Source organism: Festucalex cinctus, chromosome 1, assembly GCF_051991245.1.
Source record: "Festucalex cinctus isolate MCC-2025b chromosome 1, RoL_Fcin_1.0, whole genome shotgun sequence".
Classification (NCBI taxonomy): Eukaryota; Metazoa; Chordata; class Actinopteri; order Syngnathiformes; family Syngnathidae; genus Festucalex; species Festucalex cinctus.
Genome location: NC_135411.1, coordinates 65,833,522 through 65,860,262, shown reverse-complemented (window position 1 = coordinate 65,860,262; position 26,741 = coordinate 65,833,522). Strand labels below are relative to the sequence as shown.

Genomic DNA, 26,741 nt, shown 5'->3' with positions numbered 1-26,741 from the left:
TGTTACATATGTCTATAAATCTTCGTAGCTCTAGCTGCTTCGTACAAATGGGAATGCTTCTTTAAGAATATTTTTTTTCCTTTGCAAACAGTGCATGCCATGACAACAGCGTGCGACGAAATACAAAGCTTTCAATAACTTTTCATCTTCAACATCTTAAGATGAATCACACCAAGTTTGAAGATGATCGGATAAACACTCTAGGAGGAGTTCGTTAAAATAAGACCCCAATGAAATGGCCAAAAAAATGGCAACACGTTCCAAAGTAAATCAAAATGGTGGACTTCCTGTTAGGTTTAGCATAGTTCAAAAAGAGTTTTTTGTAGGTCATAGCCTGTTACATATGTGTACCAATTTTCGTAGCTCTAGATTAAACGTACAACCGGCAATGCTTCGTGAAGTAAGAATTTTTAAACTCTAAATTTGATGCCCCGCCACCGTCATATAGTATGTCAAAAACTTTTGATTTTTTTACCATGATGTTGTCCCAGGTATTCAGATGGTACATCCCAAGTTTGAAGTCAATCGGGTTAACCGTGTAGGAGAAGCGGGCAAAAGTATGACCCCTGTAAATGTGCAAAAATGGGCCAAAATTGGACATTCAAATACTCATACCTCACTTCCTGTCTATTTTAGGGTACACATATCAAAGAGGTTTTTGTTCATCTGGATGTGCTACAGGTGCCACACAATTTTCGTAGCCGTAGGACAATCGTAGCGGGACAGGGATCCGTTAAACCTATGTAGGTGGCGCTACAGAGCCATTTTTCTGTTATCATGTATGGCGTCTTTAAAATATCAAATTTTTCGCCAGGCCTGATGTGCGTGTAAAGTTTGGTGAGTTTTCGTTCACGTTTAGTGTCTCAAAAATGCGATTGTTTGCGGAGAAGAAGAAGAATAATAATAACTAGAGCTGCGAGCAGCTATAAAGGGCCCTCGCAACCCGGGCCACGTTGGGGTATTTGCACGTCGGGGTACTGGCATGTTGGGGTACTGTCAAATAGGAAACCATCTAAATTGTAAACGTTTTTGCCATGCTTTGTGTTTTTAAAGTTTCATGGAAAGGCCAAAAACGATGCACAATTAACAAAATAAAATCAAAATGGATTGGCACATGGCTATATAGAATACTTTTTGAATATATTCGGCATGCCTGCCAATATTCACACATCTAGCTGAATCATATAATCGGAAAGACTTCATAAAAATGTCTAGAGGGCGCTATTGAGCCATTTATTACAAATAGCACAACAAATCTCTAAATAAAATATTCATGTTCTAGACAGGTCTGGTGCGTGTGCAAAGTTTTGTGAGTTTTCACCCATATTTAGACTCTCAAAAAAGCATTTTTCTTCACAAACAATGCATGGCTACAGCAAAGGCGTGTGACAAAATAAAAAAATTCAATAACTTTTCATCTTAAATATCTTAAGATGAAACACGCCAAAGAATGAAGACGATCTGATAAGTTCTGTTGAAAATATGACCCCTATAAAAGGCCCCAAAAAATGGCTACAAATACCAAAGTAAATCAAAATGGCAGACTTCCTTTTTGATTCAGCATATGGCTTTAGAAACCTTTTTGTAAGTCTTAGGCTGATAGGTATCCCAATTTTTACAAATCTAGCTGAATCATAAAACACAAAACATTTGCAAAAGCTTCATAAAAATGTCTAGAGGGCGCTATTGAACCATTTATTGCAAATTGAATAAGAAATCTCTAAAATATTCATGCTGATGACAAGCCTGATGTGTGTGTAAAGTTTCATGAGTTTTTGCACATGTTTAGACCAAAAAAAAAAAGTAACATTTTACTTGGCAAACAATGCATCGCCATGACAACGGCGTGCGACAAAATAAATAACTTTCGATAACTTTGCATCTTAAACATCTTAAGATGAAGCACACCAAGTTTAAAGACAGTCGGATAAATTTTGTAGGAGGAGTTCGTTAAAATATGACCCCTAAAAAAGGCCACAAAAAATGGCTACAAATCCCAACGTAAATCAAAATGGTGGACTTCCTGATTGGTTTAGCATATTGCTCCAAGAGACTTTTTTTGTACATCCTGAGCTCTTATGTTTGCCTGCAAATTATCATAGCTTAAGGTGTTTAATCAAAACGCAAAATATGGTGTGCAATTCCCATGCATTGCTATGGCAACAGCGTGTGACAAAATAAAAAACTTTCGATTACTTTGCATCTTAAACATCTTAAGATGAAACATACCAAGTTTGAAGACAGTCGGATAAATTTTGTAGGAGGGGTTCGTTAAAATATGACCCCTGAAAAAGGCCACAAAAAATGGCAACAAATCCCATCATAAATCAAAATGGCGGACTTCCTGTTTGGTTTAGCCCATGGTTCCAAGAGACTTTTTTGTACATCGTGGGCTCTTATGTATGCCTGCAAATTATCATAGCGCTAGGTGAAACGTACAACCGGGAATGCTTAGTTAAAGAGGAGTTTTTTAGCTCAAAATGTGATGCCCGGCCCCTGGGGGACTTCCTGTTGCGTTTAGCACATGGCACCAAGAGACATTTTTGTAGATCCTGGGCTGTTACATATGTCTACAATTTTTCGTCACTCTAGCTGCTTCGTACAACTGGGAATGCTTCATTAAGAAGGATTTTTTTCCTTTGCAAAAAGTGCATGCCACGATAACAGCATGTGACGAAATAAAAAACTTTCAATAACTTTTCATTTTCAACATCTTAAGATGAATCACACCAAGTTTGAAGATGATCGGATAAACTCTGTAGGAGGAGTTTGTTAAAATATGACCCCTATGAAATGGCCCAAAAAAATGGCAACACATTCCAAAGTAAATCAAAATGGCGGACGTCCTGTTAGGTTTAGCATATGGTTCAAAAAGAGTTTTTTGTAAATCGAGGGCTGTTATATACCTCTACAAATTTTGGTAACTCTAGGTGAAACGTACAGCCGGGTATGCTTTGTTAAAGAGGAGTTTTTTTTAGCTCAAAATGTGATGCCCGGCCCCTGGGGGACTTCCTGTTGGGTTTAGCACAGGGCACCAGGAGACTTTTTTGTACATCTTGGGCTGTTACATATGTCTACAAATTTTCGGAGCTCTAGCTGCTTCGTACAACTGGCAATGCTTCTTTAAGGATATTTTTTTTCCTTTGCAAACAGTGCATGCCATGACAACAGCGTGCGACGAAATACAAAGCTTTCAATAACTTTTCATCTTCAACATCTTAAGATGAATCACACCAAGTTTGAAGATGATCGGATAAACACTGTAGGAGGAGTTCGTTAAAATAAGACTCCAATGAAATGGCCAAAAAAATGGCAACACGTTCCAAAATAAATCAAAATGGTGGACTTCCTGTTAGGTTTAGCATATGGTTCAAAAAGAGTTTTTTGTAGGTCATAGCCTGTTACATATGTGTACCAATTTTCGTAGCTCTAGATTAAACGTACAACCGGCAATGCCTCGTGAAGTAAGAATTTTTAAACTCTAAATTTGATGCGCCGCCGCCGTCATATAGTATATCAAAAACTTTTCATTTTTCACAATGATGTTGTCCCAGGTGTTGAGATGGTACATCCCAAGTTTGAAGTCAATCGGGTTAACCGTGTAGGAGAAGCGGGCAAAAGTATGACCCCTGTAAATGTGCAAAAATTGGCAAAAATTGGACATTTAAATACTCATACCTCACTTTCTGTCTATTTTAGGGTACACACTTCAAAGAGGTTTTTGTTCATTGGGATGTGCTACAGGTGCCACACAATTTTCATAGCCGTCGGACAATCGTAGCGGGACAGGGATCCGTTTAACCTATGTAGGGGGCGCTAAGGAGCCATTTTTCTGTTATCATGTATGGCGACTTTAAAATATCAAATTTTTCGCCAGGCCTGATGTGCGTGTAAAGTTTGGTGAGTTTTCGGTCACGTTTAGTGTCTCAAAAATGCGATTGTTTGCGGAGAAGAATAATAATAAGAATAATAATAAGAAGAATTCCTACAAAAACAATAGGGCCTCGCAGCGGCACCGCCGCCGCCGCTGCTCGGGCCCTAACTAGAGCTGCGAGCAGCTATAAAGGGCCCTCGCAACCTGGGCCACGTTGGGGTACTTGCACGTCGGGGTACTGGCACGTTGGGGTACTGTCAAATCGGACAAGGACCATCTAAAATGTTTTTGACAAGCTTTGTGAGTGCAAAAGGCCAAAGATGGTGTGCAATTCCCAAAATAAATTCAAAATGACGGACTTCCTTTTAGGTTTAGCATACGGCTACAGAATACTTTTTGTAGGTCTTAAGCTAATAGGTATGCCTCCCGGTTTTCACAAATCTAGGTCAAGTCATCTTTAGTTGTGTATCGCTTGAATCATACAATTGGAAATGCTCCATAAAAATGCATAGAGGGCGCTATTGAGCATAACGTTGGGTTATTTGCACGTCAGGGTACTGGCACGTTGACTGTTAGATGGAAAACGGACCATTTAAAATGTTAGTTTTTTCCATGCCTTGTCTGTGCAAAGTTTAATGAAAAAGGCCAAAAATGATGTATAATTCCCCAAATAAAATCAAAATAGCGGACTTCCTCTTTGGTTTGGCAAATGGCTACATAATACTTTTTTGTAGGTCTTAGGCTGATAGGGGTCTGTCCTAATTTTCATAAATCTAGCATAATCATACAATCGGAAATGCTTCATAAAAATGTCTAGAGGGCGCTATTTATTGCAAATTGCACAATAAATCTCTATAAATTCTTGTTCATGACAAGTCTGATGTGTGTGCAAAGTTTCATGAGTGTTCACACATGTATAGATAAAAAAAAAAAAAAAAAGCAACACTTGGCAAACAATGCATTGCTATGGCAACAGCGTGTGACAAAATAAAAAACTTTCGATAACTTTGCATCTTAAACATCTTAAGATGAAACACACAAAGTTTGAAGACGGTCGGATGAATTTTGTAGGAGGAGTTCGTTAAAATATGACCCCTGAAAAAGGCCACAAAAAATGGCAACAAATCCCATCGTAAATCAAAATGGCGGACTTCCAGTTTGGTTTAGCACATGGTTCCAAGAGACATTTTTGTACATCGTGGGCTCTTATGTATGCCTGCAAATTATCATAGCGCTAGGTGAAACGTACAACCGGGAATGCTTCGTTAAAGAGGAGTTTTTTAGCTCAAAATGTGATACCCGGCCCGTGGGGGACTTCCTGTTGGGTTTAGCACATGGCACCAAGAGACTTTTTTGTACATCTTGGGCTGTTACATATGTCTACAATTTTTTGTCGCTCTAGCTGCTTCGTACAACTGGGAATGCTTCATTAAGAAGGATTTTTTTCCTTTGCAAAAAGTGCATGCCACGACAACAGCGTGTGACGAAATAAAAAACTTTCAATAACTTTTCATTTTCAACATCTTAAGATGAATCACACCAAGTTTGAAGATGATCGGATAAACTCTGTAGGAGGAGTTTGTTAAAATATGACCCCTATGAAATGGCCAAAAAAAATGGCAACACATTCCAAAGTAAATCAAAATGGCGGACGTCCTGTTAGGTTTAGCATATGGTTCAAAAAGAGTTTTTTTGTACCTCGAGGGCTGTTATATACCTCTACAAATTTTGGTAACTCTAGGTGAAACGTACAGCCGGGTATGCTTTGTTAAAGAGGAGTTTTTTAGCTCAAAATGTGATGCCCGGCCCCTGGGGGACTTCCTGTTGGATTTAGCACAGGTCACCAAGAGACATTTTTGTACATCTTGGGCTGTTACATATGTCTACAAATTTTCGTAGCTCGAGCTGCTTCGTACAACTGGGAATGCTTCTTTAAGAAGATTTTTTTTTCCTTTGCAAACAGTGCATGCCACGACAACAGCGTGCGACGAAATAAAAAGCTTTCAATACATTTTCATCTTCAACATCTTTAGATGAATCACACCAAGTTTGAAGATGATCGGATAAACACTGTAGGAGGAGTTCGTTAAAACAAGACCCCTATGAAATGGCCCAAAAAAATGGCAACACATTCCAAAGTAAATCAAAATGGTGGACTTCCTGTTAGGTTTAGCACATGGTTCAAAAAGAGTTTTTTTGTAGGTCATAGTCTGTTACATATGTGTACCAATTTTCGTAGCTCTAGATTAAACGTACAACCGGCAATGCTTCGTTCAGTAAGAATTATTAAACTCTAAATTTGATGCCCCGCCGCCGTCATATAGTATGTCAAAAACTTTAGATTTTTTACAATGATGTTGTCCCAGGTGTTGAGATGGTACATCCCAAGTTTGAAGTCAATCGGGTAAACCATGTAGGAGAAGCGGGCAAAAGTATGACCCCTGTAAATGTGCAAAAATTGGCAAAAATTGGACATTTAAATACTCATATCTCACTTCCTGTCTATTTTAGGGTACACATATAAAAGAGGTTTTTGTTCATCTGGATGTGCTACAGGTGCCACACAATTTTCGTAGCCGTAGGACAATCGTAGCGGGACAGGGATCCGTTAAACCTATGTAGGTGGCGCTACAGAGCCATTTTTCTGTTATCATGTATGGCGACTTTAAAATATCAAATTTTTCGCCAGGCCTGATGTGCGTGTAAAGTTTGGTGAGTTTTCGTTCACGTTTAGTGTCTCAAAAATGCGATTGTTTGCGGAGAAGAAGAATAATAATAACTAGAGCTGCGAGCAGCTATAAAGGGCCCTCGCAACCTGGGCCACGTTGGGGTATTTGTTGTCGGGGTACTGGCATGTTGGGGTACTGTTTCATAGGAAACCGTCTAAATTGTAAATGTTTTTGACATGCTTTGTGTTTGCAAAGTTTCATGGAAGGCCAAAAATGATGCACAATTAAAATAAAATCAAAATGGATTGGCACATGGCTATAGAATAATTTTTGGAAGTATTAGGCTGATAGGTATGCCTCCCAATATTCACACATCTAGCTGAACCATATAATCGGATATACTTCATAAAAATATCTAGAAGGCGCTATTGAGCCATTTATTACAAATTGCACAACAAATTATAAAATATTCATGTTCGTGAGAGATCTGATCTGTGTGCAAAATTTTGTGAGTTTTTGCCCATGTTTAGACTCTCTTAAAAAAAAAATTCTTTGCAAATAATGCAGCGCTACAGCAAAGGCGTGTGACAAAATAAAAAAATTCAATAACTTTTCACCTTAAATATCTTAAGATGAAACATGCCAAAGAATGAAGACGATGTGATAAGTTTTGCAGAAAATATGACCCCTATAAAAGGCCCCAAAAAGTGGCTACAAATACCAAAGTAAATCAAAATGTCAGACTTCCTGTTTGGTTTAGCATATGGTTCCAAGAGACTTTTTTTGTACATCGTGGGCTCTTATGTATGCCTCCAAATTATCATAGCTCTAGGTGAAACGTACAACCGTGAATGCTTCGTTAAAGAGTTTTTTTTTTAGCACAAAATGGGGGACTTCCTGTTGGGTTTAGCACATAGCACCAAGAGACTTTTTTGTACATTGTGGGCTGTTACATAGTCTACAAATTTTCGTAGCTCTAGCTGCTTCGTACAACTGGGAATTCTTCCTTAAGAAGATTTTTTTTCCTTTGCAAACAAGTGCATGCCACGGCAACAGCGTGCGATGAAATAAAAAGCTTTCAATAACTTTTCATCTTCAACATCTTAAGATGAATCACACCAAGTTTGAAGATGATGGGATAAACTCTGTAGGAGGAGTTCGTTAAAATAAGACCCCTATGAAGCGGCCAAAAAAATGGCAACATGTTCCAAATTAAATCAAAATGGCGGACTTCCTGTTAGGTTTAGCATATGGTTCAAAAAGTTTTTTGTACCTCGAGGCCTGTTACATATGTCTTCAAATTTTGGTAACTCTAGGTAAAACGTACAACCGGGAATGCTTCGTTAAAGAGGAGTTTTTTTTAGCTCAAAATGTGATGCCCGGCCCCTGGGGGACTTCCTGTTGGGTTTAGCACATAGCACCAAGAGACTTTTTTGTACATTGTGGGCTGTTACATATGTCTACAAATTTTCGTAGCTCTAGCTGCTTCGTACAACTGGGAATTCTTCCTTAAGAAGAATTTTTTTCCTTTGCAAACAAGTGCATGCCACGGCAACAGCGTGCGACGAAAGAAAAAGCTTTCAATAACTTTTCATCTTCAACATCGTAAGATGAATCACACCAAGTTTGAAGATGATGGGATAAACTCTGTAGGAGGAGTTCGTTAAAATAAGACCCCTATGAAACGGCCAAAAAAATGGCAACACGTTCCAAATTAAATCAAAATGGCGGACTTCCTGTTAGGTTTAGCATCCATCCATCCATCCATTTTCTTGACCGCTTATTCCTCACAAGGGTCGCGGGGGCTGCTGGCGCCTATCTCAGCTGGCTCTGGGCAGTAGGCGGGGGACACCCTGGACCGGTTGCCAGCCAATCGCAGGGCACACAGAGACGAACAACCAACCACACTCACAAGCACACCTAGGGACAATTCGGAGCGCCCAATTAACCTTGCCATGCATGTCTTTGGAATGTGGGAGGAGACCGGAGTACCCGGAGAAGACCCACGCGGGCACGGGGAGAACATGCAAACTCCACCCAGTAAGGTCCGAGCCTGGACTCGAACCGGAGACCTCAGAACTGGGAAGCGGACGTGCTAACCACTCGACTACCGTGCCGCCCTTAGGTTTAGCATATGGTTCAAAAAGAGTTTTTTGTACCTTGAGGGCTGTTACATATGTCTTCAAATTTTGGTAACTCTAGGTGAAACGTACAGCCGGGAATGCTTCTTTAAGTAAGAATTTTGAAACGCAAAATTTGATGCCCCGCCTCTGGCGGACTTCCTGTTAGGTTTAGCATATGGCACCAACAGACTTTTTTGTAGATCATAGTCTGTTACATATGCGTACCAATTTTCGTAGCTCTAGGTTAAACGTACAACCGGCAATACTACGTTTAGTAAGAGTTTTGAAACTCTAAATTTGATGCCTCACACCCGTCATATAGTAGGTCAAAATGTTTTGATTTTTTACCATGATGTTGTCCCAGGTGTTGAGATGGTACAGCCCAAGTTTGAAGTCAATCGGGTTAACCGTGTAGGAGAAGCGGGCAAAAGTATGACCCCTGTAAATGTGCAAAACTGGGCCAAAATTGGACATTCAGATGATCATACCTCACTTTCTGTCTACTTTAGGGTACACACATCAAAGAGGTTCTTGTTCATCGGGATGTGATACAGGTGCCACACAATTTTCATAGCCGTCGGACAATCGTAGCGGGTCAGGGATCCGTTTAACCTATGTAGGTGGCGCTATGGAGCCATTTTTCTGTTATCACCTATGGCGACTTTAAAATATAAAATTTTTCGCCAGGCCTGACGTGTGTGTAAAGTTTGGTGAGTTTTCGTTCACGTTTAGTGTCTCAAAAATGTGATTGTTTGCGGAAAAGAATAATAACAAAGAAAAAGAATAACTAGAGCTGCGAGCAGCTATAAAGGGCCCTCGCAACCCGGGCCACGTTGGGGTATTTGCACGTCGGGGTACTGGCATGCTGGGGTACTGTCAAATAGGAAACCATCTAAATTTTAAACGTTTTTGCCATGCTTTGTGTTTGTAAAGTTTCATGGAAAGGCCAAAAATGATGCACAATTAACAAAATAAAATCAAAATGGATTGGCACATGGCTATATAGAATACTTTTTGAATATATTAGGCATGCCTGCCAATATTCACACATCTAGCTGAATCATATAATCGGAAAGACTTCATAAAAATGTCTAGAGGGCGCTATTGAAGCATTTATTGCAAATTTAATAAGAAATCTCTAAAATATTCATGCTTATGACAAGCCTGATGTGTGTGTAAAGTTTCATGAGTTTTTGCACATGTTTAGACCAAAAAAAAAAGCAGCATTTTACTTGGCAAACAATGCATCGCCATGAAACGGTGTGGGACAAAATAAATAACTTTAGATAACTTTGTATCTTAAACATCTTAAGATGAAGCACACCAAGTTTGAAGACAGTCGGATAAATTTTGTAGGAGGAATTCGTTAAAATATGACCCCTAAAAAAGGCCACAAAAAATGGCTACAAATCCCAACGTAAATCAAAATGGCGGACTTCCTGTTTGTTTTGGAAGATGGTTCCAAGAGACTATTTTGTACATCGTGGGCTCTTATGTATGCCTCTAAATTATCATAGCGCTAGGTGAAACGTACAACCGGGAATGCTTCGTTAAAGAGGAGTTTTTTACCTCAAAATGTGATGACCGGCCCTTACGGGACTTCCTGTTGGGTTTAGCACATGGCACCAAGAGACTTTTTTGTACATTGTGGGCTGTTAAATTTGTCTCCAAATTTTCGTAGCTCGAGCTGCTTCGTACAACTGTGAATGCTTCATTAAGAGGGAATTTTTTCCTTTGCAAACTGTGCATGCCACGGCAATAGCGTAAGACGAAATAAAAAGCTTTCAATAACTTTTCATCTTCAACATTTTAAGATGAATCACACCAAGTTTGGAGATGATCGGATAAACTCTGTAGGAGGAGTTCGTTAAAATAAGACCCCTATGAAATGGCCCAAAAAATGGCAACACGTTCCAAAGTAAATCAAAATGGCGGACTTCCTGTTCGGTTTAGCATATTGTTCAAAAAGAGTTTTTTGTACCTTGAGGGCTGTTACATATGTCTTTAAATTTTGGTAACTCTAGGTGAAACGTACAGCCGGGAATGCTTCATTAAGTAAGAATTTTGAAACTCAAAATTTGATGCCCCGCCTCTGGCGGACTTCCTGTTGGGTTTAGCATATGGCACCAACAGACTTTTTTGTAGATCATAGTCTGTTACATATGTGTACCAATTTTCGTAGCTCTAGGTTAAACATACAACCGGCAATACTACGTTTAGTAAGAGTTTTGAAACTCTAAATTTGATGCCCCACCGCCGTCATATAGTATGTCGAAAACTTTAGATTTTTTACCATGGTGTTGTCCCAGGTCTTGAGATGGTACATCCCAAGTTTGAAGTCAATTGGATTAACCGTGTAGGAGAAGCAGGCAAAAGTATGACCCCTGTAAATGTGCAAAAATTGGCCAAAATTGGACATTTAAATACTCATATCTCACTTCCTGTCTATTTTAGGGTACACACATCAAAGAGGTTTTTGTTCATCTGGATGTGCTACAGGTGCCACACAATTTTCATAGCCGTCGGACAATCGTAGCGGGCCAGGGATCTGTTTAACCTATGTAGGTGGCGCTATGGAGCCATTTTTGTGTTATCACCTATGGCGACTTTAAAATATCAAATTTTTCGCCAGGCCTGACGTGTGTGTAAAGTTTGGTGAGTTTTCGTTCACGTTTAGTGTCTCAAAAATGTGATTGTTTGCGGAAAAGAATAATAACAAATAAAAAGAAGAAAAATAAGAATTCCTTGAAAAACAATAGGGACCTCGCAGCGGTCGCTGCTCGGGCCCTAACTAGAGCTGCGAGCAGCTATAAAGGGCCCTCGCAACCCGGGCCACGTTGGGGTACTTGCACGTCGGGGTACTGGCATGTTGGGGTACTGTCAAATAGGACAAGGACCATCTAAAATGTTTTTGACAAGCCTTGTGTGTGCAAAGTTTAATCAAAACGCAAAATATGGTGTGCAATTCCCAAAATAAATTCAAAATGGCGGAATTCCTTTTAGGTTTAGCATACGGCTACAGAATACTTTTTGTAGGTCTTAGACTAATAGGTATGCCTCTGAGTTTTCACAAATCTAGGTCAAGTCAAGTCATCTTTAGTTATTTCGCGCTTGAATCATCCAATCGGAAATGCTCCATAAAAATGTATAGAGGGCGCGATTTATTGAAAATTGCACAAGAAATCTCTAAAAAGTCATGTTCATGACAAGTCTGATGTGTGTGCAAAGTTTCATGAGTTTTCACACATGTATAGACCAAAAAAAATAAGCAGCACTTTACTTGGCAAACAATGCATCGCTATGGCAACAGCACGTGACAAAATAAAAAACTTTCGATAACTTTGCATCTTAAACATCTTAAGATGAAACACACCAAGTTTGAAGACGGTCGGATGAATTTTGTACGAGGAGTTCGTGAAAATATGACCCCTAAGAAAGGCCACAAAAAATGGCTACAAATGCCGACGTAAATCAAAATGGCGGACTTCCTGTTTGGTTTAGCAGATGGTTCCAAGAGACTTTTTTGTACATCGTGGGCTCTTATGTATGCCTCCAAATTATCATAGCGCTAGGTGAAACGTACAACCGGGAATGCTTCGTTAAAGAGGATTTTTTTTAGCTCAAAATGTGATGCCCGGTCCCTGCGGGACTTCCTGTTGGGTTTAGCACATGGCACCAAAAGACTTTTTTTGTACATCGTGGGCTGTTACATATGTGTACAAATTTTCGTAGCTCTAGCTGCTTCGTCCAACTGGGAATGCTTCATTAAGAAGGATTTTTTTCCTTTGCAAAAAGTGCATGCCACGACAACAGCGTGCGACGAAATAAAAAACTTTCAATAATAAACTAATCAATCGGCGACTTTAAAATATCAAATTTTTCGCCAGGCCTGATGTGTCTGTAAAATTTGGTGAGTTTACGTTCACGTTTTGTGTCTCAAAAATGCGAAGCTAATAGGTATGCCTCCCAGTTTTCACAAATCTAGGTCAAATCATCTTTAGTTGTGTATCGCTTGAATCATACAAATGGAAATGCTCCATAAAAATGCATAGAGGGCGCTATTGAGCACAAAGTTGGGTTACTTGCACGTCAGGGTACTGGCACGTTGGAACAAGGACCATTTAAAATGTTAGTTAGTTTTTTCCATGCCTTGTCTGTGCAAAGTTTAATGAAAAAGGCCAAAAATGATGTATAATTCCCAAAATAAAATCAAAATAGCGGACTTCCTCTTTGGTTTGGCAAATGGCTACATAATACTTTTATGTAGGTCTAGCATAATCATACAATCGGAAATGCTTCATAAAAATGTCTAGAGGGCGCTATTTATTGCAAATTGCACAATAAATCTCTAAAAATTCATGTTCATGACAAGTCTGATGTGTTTGCAAAGTTTCATGAGTTTTCACACATGTATAAATAAAAAAAAAAAAAAGCAGCACTTGGCAAACAATGCATTGCTATGGCAACAGCGTGTGACAAAATAAAAAACTTTCGATTACTTTGCATCTTAAACATCTTAAGATGAAACACACCAAGTTTGAAGACAGTCGGATAAATTTTGTAGGAGGGGTTCGTTAAAATATGACCCCTGAAAAAGGCCACAAAAAATGGCAACAAATCCCATCATAAATCAAAATGGCGGACTTCCTGTTTGGTTTAGCACATGGTTCCAAGAGACTTTTTTGTACATCGTGGGCTCTTATGTATGCCTGCAAATTATCATAGCGCTAGGTGAAACGTACAACCGGGAATGCTTCGTTAAAGAGGAGTTTTTTAGCTCAAAATGTGATACCCGGCCCCTGGGGGACTTCCTGTTGGGTTTAGCACATGGCACCAAGAGACTTTTTTGTACATCCTGGGCTGTTACATATGTCTACAATTTTTCGTCGCTCTAGCTGCTTCGTACAACTGGGAATGCTTCATTAAGAAGGATTTTTTTCCTTTGCAAAAAGTGCATGCCACGACAACAGCGTGTGACGAAATAAAAAACTTTCAATAACTTTTCATTTTCAACATCTTAAGATGAATCACACCAAGTTTGAAGATGATCGGATAAACTCTGTAGGAGGAGTTTGTTAAAATATGACCCCTATGAAATGGCCAAAATAAAATGTCAACACATTCCAAAGTAAATCAAAATGGCGGACGTCCTGTTAGGTTTAGCATATGGTTCAAAAATAGTTTTTTGTACCTCGAGGGCTGTTATATACCTCTACAAATTTTGGTAACTCTAGGTGAAACGTACAGCCGGGTATGCTTTGTTAAAGAGGAGTTTTTTAGCTCAAAATGTGATGCCCGGCCCCTGGGGGACTTCCTGTTGGGTTTAGCACAGGTCACCAAGAGACATTTTTGTACATCTTGGCCTGTTACATATGTCTACAAATTTTCGTAGCTCTAGCTGCTTCGTACAACTGGGAATGCTTCATTAATAAGATTTTTTTTCCTTTGCAAAAAGTGCATGCCACGACAACAGCGTGTGACGAAATAAAAAACTTTCAATAACTTTTCATTTTCAACATCTTAAGATGAATCACACCAAGTTTGAAGATGATCGGATAAACTCTGTAGGAGGAGTTTGTTAAAATATGACCCCTATGAAATGGCCAAAAAAAATGCCAACACATTCCAAAGTAAATCAAAATGGCGGACGTCCTGTTAGGTTTAGCATATGGTTCAAAAAGAGTTTTTTGTACCTCGAGGGCTGTTATATACCTCTACAAATTTTGGTAACTCTATGTGAATCGTACAGCCGGGTATGCTTTGTTAAAGAGGAGGTTTTTTTAGCTCAAAATGTGATGCCTGGCCCCTGGGGGACTTCCTGTTGGGTTTAGCACAGGGCACCAAGAGACTTTTTTGTACATCTTGGGCTGTTACATATGTCTACAAATTTTCGTAGCTCTAGCTGCTTCGTACAAATGGGAATGCTTCTTTAAGGATATTTTTTTCCTTTAAAAACAGTGCATGCCATGACAACAGTGTGCGACGAAATACAAAGCTTTCAATTAACTTTTCATCTTCAACATCTTAAGATGAATCACACCAAGTTTGAAGATGATCGGATAAACACTGTAGGAGGAGTTCGTTAAAATAAGACCCCAATGAAATGGCCAAAAAAATGGCAACACGTTCCAAAATAAATCAAAATGGTGGACTTCCTGTTAGGTTTAGCATATGGTTCAAAAAGAGTTTTTTGTAGGTCATAGCCTGTTACATATGTGTACCAATTTTCATAGCTCTAGATTAAACGTACAACCGGCAATGCTTCGTGAAGTAAGAATTTTTAAACTCTAAATTTGATGCGCCGCCGCCGTCATATAGTATATCAAAAACTTTTCATTTTTCACAATGATGTTGTCCCAGGTGTTGAGATGGTACATCCCAAGTTTGAAGTCAATCGGGTTAACCGTGTAGGATAAGCGGGCAAAAGTATGACCCCTGTAAATGTGCAAAAATTGGCAAAAATTGGACATTTAAATACTCATACCTCACTTTCTGTCTATTTTAGGGTACACACTTCAAAGAGGTTTTTGTTCATTGGGATGTGCTACAGGTGCCACACAATTTTCATAGCCGTCGGACAATCGTAGCGGGACAGGGATCTGTTCAACCTATGTAGGGGGCGCTAAGGAGCCATTTTTCTGTTATCATGTATGGCGACTTTAAAATATCAAATTTTTCGCCAGGCCTGATGTGCGTGTAAAGTTTGGTGAGTTTTCGTTCACGTTTAGTGTCTCAAAAATGCGATTGTTTGCGGAGAAGAAAAAGAAGAATAACTAGAGCTGCGAGCAGCTATAAAGGGCCCTCGCAATCTGGGCCACGTTGGGGTACTTGCACGTCGGGGTACTGGCACGTTGAGGTACTGTCAAATCGGACAAGGACCATCTAAAATGTTTTTGACAAGCTTTGTGAGTGCAAAAGGCCAAAGATGGTGTGCAATTCCCAAAATAAATTCAAAATGGCGGACTTCCTTTTAGGTTTAGCATACGGCTAAAGAATACTTTTTGTAGGTCTTAAGCTAATAGGTATGCCTCCCAGTTTTCACAAATCTAGGTCAAGTCATCTTTAGTTGTGTATCGCTTGAATCATACAATTGGAAATGCTCCATAAAAATGCATAGAGGGCGCTATTGAGCACAACGTTGGGTTACTTGCACGTCAGGGTACTGGCACGTTGGGGTACTGTTACATGGAACAAGGACCATTTAAAATGTTAGTTTTTTCCATGCCTTGTCTGTGCAAAGTTTAATGAAAGAGGCCAAAAATGATGTATAAATCCCAAAATAAAATCAAAATAGCGGACTTCCTCTTTGGTTTGGCAAATGGCTACATAATACTTTTTTGTAGGTATTAGGCTGATAGGGGTCTGTCCTAATTTTCACAAATCTAGCAGAATCATACAATCGGAAATACTTCATAAAAATGTCTAGAGGGCGCTATTTATTGCAAATTGCACAATAAATCTCTAAAAATTCATGTTCATGACAAGTCGGATGTGTTTGCAAAGTTTCATGAGTTTTCACACATGTATAGATAAAAAAACAAAGCAGCACTTTACTTGGCAAACAATGCATCGCTATAGCAGCAGCGTGCGACAAAATAAAAAACTTTCGATAACTTTGCATCTTAAACATCTTAAGATGAAACACACCAAGTTTGAAGACGGTCGGATGAACTTTGTACGAGGAGTTCGTTAAAATATGACCCCTAAAAAAGGCCACAAAAAATGGCAACAAATCCCATCGTAAATCAAAATGGCAGACTTCCTGTTTGGTTTAGCACATGGTTCCAAGAGACTTTTTTGTACATCGTGGGCTCTTATGTATGCCTGCAAATTATCATCGCGCTAGGTGAAACGTACAACCGGGAATGCTTCGTTAAAGAGGAGTTTTCTAGCTCAAAATGTGATGCCCGGCCCCTGGGGGACTTCCTGTTGGGTTTAGCACATGGCACCAAGAGACTTTTTTGTACATTGTGGGCTGTTACAAATGTCTACAAATTTTTGTAGCTCTAGCTACTTCATACAACTGGGAATGCTTCATTAAGGATATTTTTTTTCCTTTGCAAACAGTGCATGCCATGACAACAGCGTGCGACGAAATACAAAGCTTTCAATAACTTTTCATCTTCAACATCTTAAGATGAATCACACCAAGTTTGAAGATGATCGGATAAACACTGAAGGAGGAGTTCGTTAAAATAAGACCCCAATGAAATGGCCAAAAAAATGGCAACACGTTCCAAAATAAATCAAAATGGCGGACTTCCTGTGAGGTTTATCATATGGTTCAAAAAGAGTTTTTTGTAGGTCATAGCCTGTTACATATGTGTACCAATTTTCGTAGCTCTAGATTAAACGTACAACCGGCAATGCTTCGTGAAGTAAGAATTTTTAAACTCTAAATTTGATGCGTCGCCGCCGTCATATAGTATATCAAAAACTTTAGATTTTTTACAATTATGTTGTCCCAGGTGTTGAGATGGTCCATCCCAAGTTTGAAGTCAATCAGGTTAACCGTGTAGGAGAAGCGGGCAGAAGTATGACCCCTGTAAATGTGCAAAACTGGGCCAAAATTGGACATTCAGATGATCATACCTCACTTTCTGTCTATTTTAGGGTACACACATCAAAGAGGTTTTTGTTCATCTGGATGTGCTACGGGTGCCACACAATTTTCGTCGCCATAGGACAATCGTAGCGGGACAGGGATCCGTTTAACCTATGTAGGTGGCGCTATGGAGCCATTTTTCTGTTATCATGTATGGCGACTTTAAAATATCAAATTTTTCGCCAGGCCTGATGTGCGTGTAAAGTTTGGTGAGTTTTCGTTCACGTTTAGCGTCTCAAAAATGCGATTGTTTGCGGAGAATAATAATAATAATAATAATAATAATAATAATAATAATAATAAGAATTCCTACAAAAACAATAGGGCCTCGCAGCGGCACCGCCGCCGCCGCTGCTCGGGCCCTAATAAGAAGAATTCCTACAAAAACAATAGGGCCTCGCAGCGGCACCGCCGCCGCCGCTGCTCGGGCCCTAACTAGAGCTGCGAGCAGCTATAAAGGGCCCTCGCAGCCCGGGCCACGTTGGAGTCCTTGCACGTTGGGGTACTTGCACGTTGGGGTACTTGCACGTTGGGGTACTTGCACGTTAGGGTACTGGCACGTTGGGGTACTGGCACGTTGGGGTACTGGCATATTAGAAGCAAAATTTCTTTGAAAATGGCATAATAAACGTTTACATGTAGAATATTTTTTTTGCCAGTGTGTGTCAAGCTCAACGGGTTTTGGTGATTGTTAAGACCTGCAAAAATCAGCGTCCTTTTTTATTTTAGGGAATGAGTTGACCTGATTGGTATTTTTTGCAAAAGTATATATACCCATCATCACTCATACTCATTGCACGATGTTGCTTTTATTGTCCATAGAGGCTATCAAAAATAAATAAAACAAAATAAAAAAGTGCATATGTTTGGATCGGTCTGATACCAGTGAACATCTTGAGTAGTGGAAAAAGTAAAAGAATATTCATAAATGACTTAGTTATAACACTTACAACGAGTTCACAAATTTTGTACAAAATACCTTAAGTGGGGTTGGGTTTTTTTATGCCTCAAGGACTAGGTGGCGCTGTATTTATAACTGAATTTTATCATAGAGATACCTTCAGGCCTTGACTATAAATATACATGTCAAGTTTGGGATTTTTTGAAGGATGTACCGGGGAGTTATAAAGCATATCCTTCATTCATGATACTGCTTTTAACGTCCTTAGAGGCTATCAAAAATAAATAAAACTAAATAAAAAATTACATATCTTTGGATAGGTCTGATGCCAGTGAACATTTTGCGTGGTGGAAAGTAAAAGAATATTCATAAATGACTTAGTTATCACACTGAGAATGAGTTTACAATTTTTGTAAAAATACCGTAAGTGGGGTATTTTTTTTTCATGCCTCAAGGGCTAGGTGGCGCTGCATATATAACTTAATGTTGTCATAGAGATAGCTTCAGGCCTTGACTATAAACATACATGTCAAGTTTGGGAGTTTTTAGAGCATGTACCGGAGAGTTATTAAGCATATCATTTTTCATTGCGAAACACAAATTTTGATGCCCCGCCCTCATCATATAGTATTTCGAAAAGTCAAGATTTTTCTCCCTGTCGTTGGCTCAGGTCTTGACATGGTCCAGGTCAAGTCTGAAGTCAGTCGGATGAAACGTGTAGGAGAAGTGGGCAAAAGTATGCCCCCTGTAAATGTGCTAAAATCGTAAAAAATGGGACATTCAAAAATTCGTAGCTCACTTCCTGTTCATTTTAGCATATGGGTCCAAGAGACTTTTTTGTAGGTCTTGGGCTCCCTCATACACCTAGAAATTTTCGTAGATCTTGCTTAAACGTACAACCGGGGCTGCTTCATTACATTTTTCTAGGGGGCGCTATTGAGTCATTTTTGTAAAAATAGCACAATCCAGGATAAAATATCGCTCATTTTGCCAGGCCAGATGTGTGTGCCAAGTTTCATGCGTTTCTGTGCCGGTTTAGGCCCTCAAAATTGGTGTTGTTTTCTTGGCGAACAGGGCTTAGCCACGCCCACAGCGATTTGCGAAAACTCACAAACTTCGTGTTGTGACATCATGAAGACCGAAACCCTCATCTGAGCAAATATGAGGTAGGTGCAGTTAATGTGGTTGGAGAAAAACATTGAAGAAAAATCGTAAGAAAAAAAATTGCCAGAAGGTGGCGCTATCAGTAAGATGAAATGAAATATAAGTTCGTAGATGTCTTATGGGCTGGACTCTCATCAAATGTGTGAAATTTTGAGAAGATAGGATTACCTGGGTCAAGTAAAAGCAGCTTTTATTGCCACGAAAAATTACCAGTCTTTGCGGCACCGTAGCGGCCACGCCCTTTGGCGAAAAGTTACAATATTCGGTGTGGGGCATGATCAACATCTTAAGGCTTGTCTGACCAATTTTCAACTGGATCCCTTCAAAGAGCTTGGCACAGTAGCTAAAAACGTAAAGTATGACATTTATTGTCACCACTAGGTGGCGCTATATATATAACAGAATTGTATCATATAGATGTTTTCAGGCCGTGACTATTAAGTTGCATGAGAAGTTTGCGATTTTTTGGAGCTTGTTCATGGGAGTTATTCAGCATTTTGTCTTTCTGGACAAATTAAATTTTAAAGGCAATATTTGATGCCCCGCCCCCGTCATATAGTATTCCAAAAAGTCAAGATATTTTGCCCAGTTGTTGTCTTGGGTCTTGAGATGATACATGGCAAGTTTGAAGTCAACTGGCTGAAAAATATTTGCAAAGGGGGGAAAAAGTATGACCACAGTGAATGTGCCAAAATTGGACATTCAAAAATTCATAGCTCACTTCCTGTACATTTTAGCAAATGGCTTCCACTGACTTTTTTTGTGCGTCTCGGGGTGCTACACGTGCCTGGCAATTTTCGTAGCTCTAGGTCAAACGGGCCAAGATTGGTTTTTATTTTTCTACGCTAGGGGGCGCTATAGAGTCGCATTGTTATGGTAACTACATAATATCAAATTTTTCGCCGGGCCCGAAGAGACTGCAAAGTTTGGTGAGTTTTCGTAAATGTTTAGGCCCTCAAAAATGCGATCGTTTACGGAGAAGAAGAAGAAGAAGAATTCTTACAAAAACAAGAGGGACCTCGCAGCGGTCGCTGCTCGGGCCCTAATAATAATAAGAATTCCTACAAAAAAAATAGGGCCTCGCAGCGGCACCACCGCTGCCGCTGCTTGGGCCCTAATAAGAAGAATTCCTATAAAAACAATAGGGCCTTGCAGCGGCACCACCGCTGCCGCTGCTCGGGCCCTAATAATAAGAATTCCTTCAGGAACAATAGGGACCTCGCAGCGGTCGCTGCTCGGGCCCTAATAAGAAGAATTCCTACAAAAACAATAGGGCCTCGCAGAGGCACCGCCGCCGGTGCCGCCGCTGCTCGGGCCCTAATAAGAAGAATTCCTACAAAAACAATAGGGCCTCGCAGCGGCACCGCCGCTGCCGCTGCTCGGGCCCTAATAAGAAGAATTCCTACAAAAACAATAGGGCCTCGCAGCGGCACCGCCGCCGCCGCTGCTCGGGCCCTAACTAGAGCTGCGAGCAGCTATAAAGGGCCCTCGCAGCCCGGGCCACGTTGTGGTACTTGCACGTTGGGGTACTGGCACATTGGAAGCAGAATTTCTTTGAAAATGGCACGATAAACCATTACGTGGATTTTTTTTTTTTTTTGCCAGGTGTGATGAGTGTGTCAAGCTCAATGGGTTTTGGTGATTGTTAAGATCTGCAAAAATCAGCGTCTATTTTTACTTTTAGGCAGTGAGTTGCCCTGATTGGTATTTTTTGCAAAAGTACATATACACATCATCGCTCGTACTCATTGCACAATGTTGCTTTTATTGTCCATAGAGGCGATAAAAAAAAATGAAACTAAATAAAAAAGTACATATGTTTGGATCGGTCTGATGTCAGTGAACATATTGAGTGGTGGAAAGTAAAAGAATATTCATAAATGACTTAGTTATCACACTTACAATGAGTTTACAATTTTTGTAAAAATACCGTAAGTGAGGCATTTTATTATTTTTTTTGCCTCAAGGACTAGGTGGCGCTGTATCTATAACTGAATTTTGTCATAGAGATACCTTCAGGCCTTGGCTATAAATATACATTTCAAGTATGGGATTTTTTGGAGCATGTACCTGGGAGTTATTAAAGCATATCCTTCATTCACGATATTGCTTTTAATGTCCATAGAGGCTATCAAAAATCAATAAAACTAAATAACAAAAATATGTATGTTTGGTTAGGTCTGATATCAGTGAACATTTTGAGTGGTGGAAAGTAAAAGAATATTCATAAATGACTTAGTTATCACACTTAGAATGAGTTTACATTTTTTGTAAAAATACCGTAAGTGGGGTATTTTTTTTTTTCATGCTTGAAGGGCTAGGTGGCGCTGCATATATAACTGAATGTTGTCATAGAGATAGCTTCAGGCCTTAAATATAAACATACATGTCATGTACCGGGGAGTTATTAAGCATATCCTTTTTCATTGCGAAACACAAAATTTGATGCTCCGCCCTCATCATATAGTATTCCGAAAAGTCAAGATTTTTCCCACTGTCGTTGGCTCAGGTCTTGACATGGTCCAGGTCAAGTCTGAAGTCAGTCGTATGAAACGTGTAGGAGAAGTGGGCAAAGGTATGCCCCCTGTAAATGTGCTAAAATTGTAAAAAATGGGACATTCAAAAATTTGTAGCTCGCTTCCTGTTCATTTTAGCACATGGGTCCAAGAGACTTTTTTTTGTAGGTCTTTGGCTCCCTCATACACCTAAAAATTTCCAAAGATTTTGCTTCAACGTACAAGCCGGGCTGCTTAGTTAAAAATTTCTAGGGGGCGCTATTGAGTCATTTTTGTAAAAATAGCACAATCTACGATAAAATATTGCTCATTTAGCCAGGCCAGATGTGTGTGCCAAGTTTCATGAGTTTCTGTGCATGTTTAGACCCTTAAAATTGGCGTTGTTTTCTTGGTGAACAGTGCTTAGCCACGCCCACAGCGTTTCGCGAAAACTCACAAACTTCGTGTTGTGACATCATGAAGGCCGAAACCCTCTTCTGAACAAATATGAGGTAGGTCCATTTAACGTGTTTGGAGAAAAACGTTGAAGAAAATTCGTAAGAAAAAAAAATGCTACTAGGTGGCGCTATAAGTAAGATGAAATATAAGTTCGTAGATGTCTTAAGGGCTGGACTCTCATCAAATGTGTGAAATTTTGAGAAGATGGGATCATCTGGGTCAAGTTAAAGCAACTTTTATTGTCACGAAAAATCTTCAGACTTTGCGGCACCGTAACGGCAACGCCCTTTGGCGAAAAGTTACAATATACGGTGTGGGGCATGATCAACATCTTAAGGCTTTTCTGACCAATTTTCAACTGGATCCCTTCAACGAGCTAGGCACAGTAGCTAAAAACGTAAAGTATGACATTTATTGTCACCACTAGGTGGCGCTAAATGTATAACTGAATTTTATTATATAGATGTTTTCAGGCCGTGACTATTAAGTTGCATGAGAAGTTTGAGATTTTTTCGAGCTTGTACATGGGAGTTATTAAGCATTTTGTCTTTCTGGACAAATGAAATTTGAAAGGCAATTCTTGATGCCCCGCCCCCGTCATATAGTATTTCAAATAGTCAAGATATTTTGCCCAGTTGTTGTCTCAGGTCTTGAGATGATACATGCCAAGTTTAAGTCAATTGGACGAAAAATGTATGCAAAGGGGGAAAAAGCAGGACCACAGTGAATGTGCCAAAATGGGCCAAAATTGGACATTCAAAAATTCATAGCTCACTTCCTGTACATCTTTGCTCCATGGTCCTAATTGACTTTTTGTGCGTCCCGGGGTGCTACACGTGCCTGCCAATTTTCGTTGCTCTAGCTCAAATGCTGGGCTTGGTTTTTATTTTCCTACGCTAGGAGGCGCTATAGAGTCGCGTTGTTATGACGACTTCAGAATATCACGTTTTTCGCCGGGCCCGAAGAGTGTGCAAAGTTCGGTGAGTTTTCGTGAATGTTTAGGTACCCAAAATCGAGATTGTTTGCGGAGAATAATAATAATAATAATAATAATAATAATTTGAACGAAAAACAATCGGGACCTCGTAGCCGTCGCTGCTCGGTCCCTAATAATAATAATTTTTACAAAAACAATAGGGACCTCGCAGCGATCGCTGCTCGGGCCCTAATTACTGATACAATGAGAACTGTCACTGTCAGGGGTATAATCATTTTTATTATGATTCATTTATTATGTCTGTGCTGCTATAGAAATGCACTGTGTCATTCATTATAGAGCATCTGGTGTCGCTAGATAAGATAAGTAAAATATGCAAGAGGAACAAAAACTCATAACAATGATAATGAGTCAATGACTATATTGTTAAATTAATATCTGTCTTACAGTGTCATCCAAAAGTGAACATTATTTGCTTTCTTGGAAAAGGCACAATTTCTGTATATTGGTATTGTCTGCTGTTTGTATGTGTGGCAAATGGCTCTGTTTAGCACATTTTTTTTTTGCTATAAAATGCAAAAATACTAATCGCCAAAAACAAAACAAAAAAACAACAGGAAAAAAGAAATTATTGTTAGCAAAATCATTCTAGAAAGTGGATTAATAAATTGGTTTCTAAATACATTATACATGTTTGGACATAATTGCAAAAAAGACAAAGAACAATATCCACTTGTGGAGATCTAGCATTCAACTGCTTTCTGCTATTTTATTTTCCTGATTTTTCGGCCGTGGCAGGAATGGCATCTGGTATGACTCGCGCTTCCCCCATAAGAACTTGAGCACCTTCGTTTGCCTCAGCAGTTATTTGACATATGCCTACACTGCGAAAATACATCTTCTATTTGGATAGTAAACTGGCATGGTCACTTTAGAGAGCCTCGTTGTTGGCCATGAATGTGCATACGTCATTCAGAGAAAGACGGAAGAGTGAAGAGAGGTGAAATATATATTAAAGTTCGATTATATTAAGTTCGATTTGACCACCAGCGTGTGGACAGGGGTTTTGCGCTGTGTGACTGTATTAGAGTGTCGTATTGTCATGGTGTGGACTGGAAAAGCACTGTTGGGATATGTTCCAGCCACCAGAGGCTTCTAATTGGTATACAGTATTTTTGCTTTTGCAAATTTGTCAGGTTTCTTCAATCAATCAATCAAATTTTATTTATATAGCACTTTTCATACATTCAAATGCAACTCAGTGCTGAACAATTAAAACATCCATAATACAATAAAAAGAAAAAGCCAACCCTCCCCCCCATATCCCCATGACCGTACCCACAGACACACGCAAACCACAACATGGTGGGGCACAGAAGAACCCTGTGGGGAAAGGCATCCAGGAGGAGTTCATCCATTCTTGTCAACACTCTCCTCTGTGGGCCGTCAAATCTAGAAGACATTTATTCTTATTTTACAGGGATGGGAAATATCCATCATTTACATAACTGCCATGACTGTGTTTTGTTGTTGCTGCCTGATGATGTCTGACATGTTTTGTTTTCTTTGAAATGATGTAATCAGAATGTAACCAGCAACTGTGTGATGTCAGGAATCTTTAATCTCTTTCATCTGGTTAGAAGCCTATCAGTTTCACCCAAATGTCAGCCAGCAACTAATCAGATTCATCCATGTCAGTCATGTTTCAGCAACCTATCAGAGTTACCCGCATGTCTGGCTGCAGTCTATCATATTCATTCTCGGGCTGGGTGAAATGACCTCAAATCAATATCACGATAAATTGGGCAGTTTTACCTCGGTAACGATAAATGCACGATAAATTCCCCACCCCCCAAAACAAAAAAAATTCGGACCACTAAATATGCCACCTGAAAATAACTGCAGGAAATGCAAATTAACTGCTTTTTTTGTTGATTTATTGACCAACTGGCACACATTGCTTTCAATGAATGATACATAAATTATGAAAATCTCTTGTAACCATTAAAGGATAAATATTTAAAATAGCTTGCATGACTTGAACAATGTCACATTAGAATATGAGAAAAAGGTTACCTCTTGTAAACTTTTTTTTTTTGTGCAACTACCTTGCGTAAAGGTACTGTAATGCCATGTGCAAAGGCCTATATTTGTGTAAAGGTGGTAATGTATTTGTGTTTCTTGCAAATTTTAAATAATGCCAATACATAAAATAAAAAAAAATGTTAATCAACAAATATAAACAATTGCAAATAAAAATGCTTGACATGTCTAAATTCGGCTGCCTCTGTGTTGAGAAGCAATATTTTCACGATGATCTGTACTTTCAGGAGGTGTTTAAACTCCGTGCACTGTAGATATGGGATCTATATCTTTAGCTATGTGGTAGGCTATTGCGTTGGTTATTTCCACACACCTGACGCTCCCTCGTATGCCTCCGTTATGGGCTGCTTTCTGGGGATAGCACTTTCCGAACCTTGCTTCGCACAACTTGAACTGTCGGTGTTGGAAAAGACTTGGCCGTCTTGCTCTGGGTGGTTACGACGGTTTTCTGACACACTTTACATTTCGTGTTCTTTTGCTGAACATCGTCTTTGTGGAACACAAGATATTTCCAAACGAAAGATGTCGATTTTCAGGACAGGCATACCACGATCAACTTCGACTAACTTTATTTCCGTGGTTTCAGCCGCTGAACCACCCGTCATTTTCTCATCTGTTTACCTTCTTGATCAGACTGGATGGGTGGAGTCACGTGACTACACACGCAGAACTGTCGTAAAGGGGAATGAACATAGCCCACCAAGAACACACAGTCAAAACAGACAAAAAGACTTTTCTTTTCTTTCTTTTTTTTTTTTTTTTTTTATTAAAACACCAAATTTACCGACATGGGAAAAATGACGTCGGTTATTGTAGCAAATTTCGGTAACGGTAAATTTTCGGTTAATTACCCAGCCCTAATTCATTCGCAGACTATAATAGCAGACTATAATCCACAGCTAGTTAGTTCCACGCTTCTTGATCCATGATACCTTGTCGTTGTTTCTGGTCAAGTCATGAGTACGCTCCGCGTAAACAAGATATGTTCTGCGAATAAAGTGTTCAACTCTTATTTGTTTCTGCGTTTTTGGGATCCAACTCCAGAACATAACAATAACAGGTCCTCAACGTTCTTATTATTAATTGTTTCTTTTTCTACATCTCAGTTTCTCCAGGTGTAAAAGTGTACATTGACCCTTTCACCTACGAGGACCCCAACGACGCCATCCACGAGTTTGCCAAGGAAATTGACATCTCCTGCATAAAGATTGAAGAAGTCATCGGTGCAGGTGAAATGCTCTGCTGCTTTTGTCTGAAAGGGAAGGCAAAGTTCATTAATGATTTATCTGAACAGGAGTGTGCCATCAATCCCTCCGGTTTGTTCTGTCTGATGGCCTTTAAGGCAGAAAAAAAGGACTTTAGATTCTGAGCGTGCATGCGTGAGATGTGCAGGAGGGATGGGATGGATTGA

At 39.6% G+C, this 26,741-nt stretch overlaps 1 protein-coding gene across 3 annotated transcripts in view; it reads left to right on the top strand.

Moving 5' to 3' along the window:
• The window catches only part of LOC144005487 (ephrin type-B receptor 3-like), a 162,808-nt gene that overhangs the window by 98,524 nt on the left and 37,543 nt on the right, over positions 1 to 26,741 (top strand). For all 3 annotated transcript variants that reach the window (XM_077503706.1, XM_077503726.1, XM_077503715.1), the window contains exon 10: positions 26,437 to 26,559. In XM_077503706.1, coding sequence (XP_077359832.1) covers positions 26,437 to 26,559 — 123 coding nt within the window. The remainder of the gene's footprint in view (positions 1 to 26,436; positions 26,560 to 26,741) is intronic.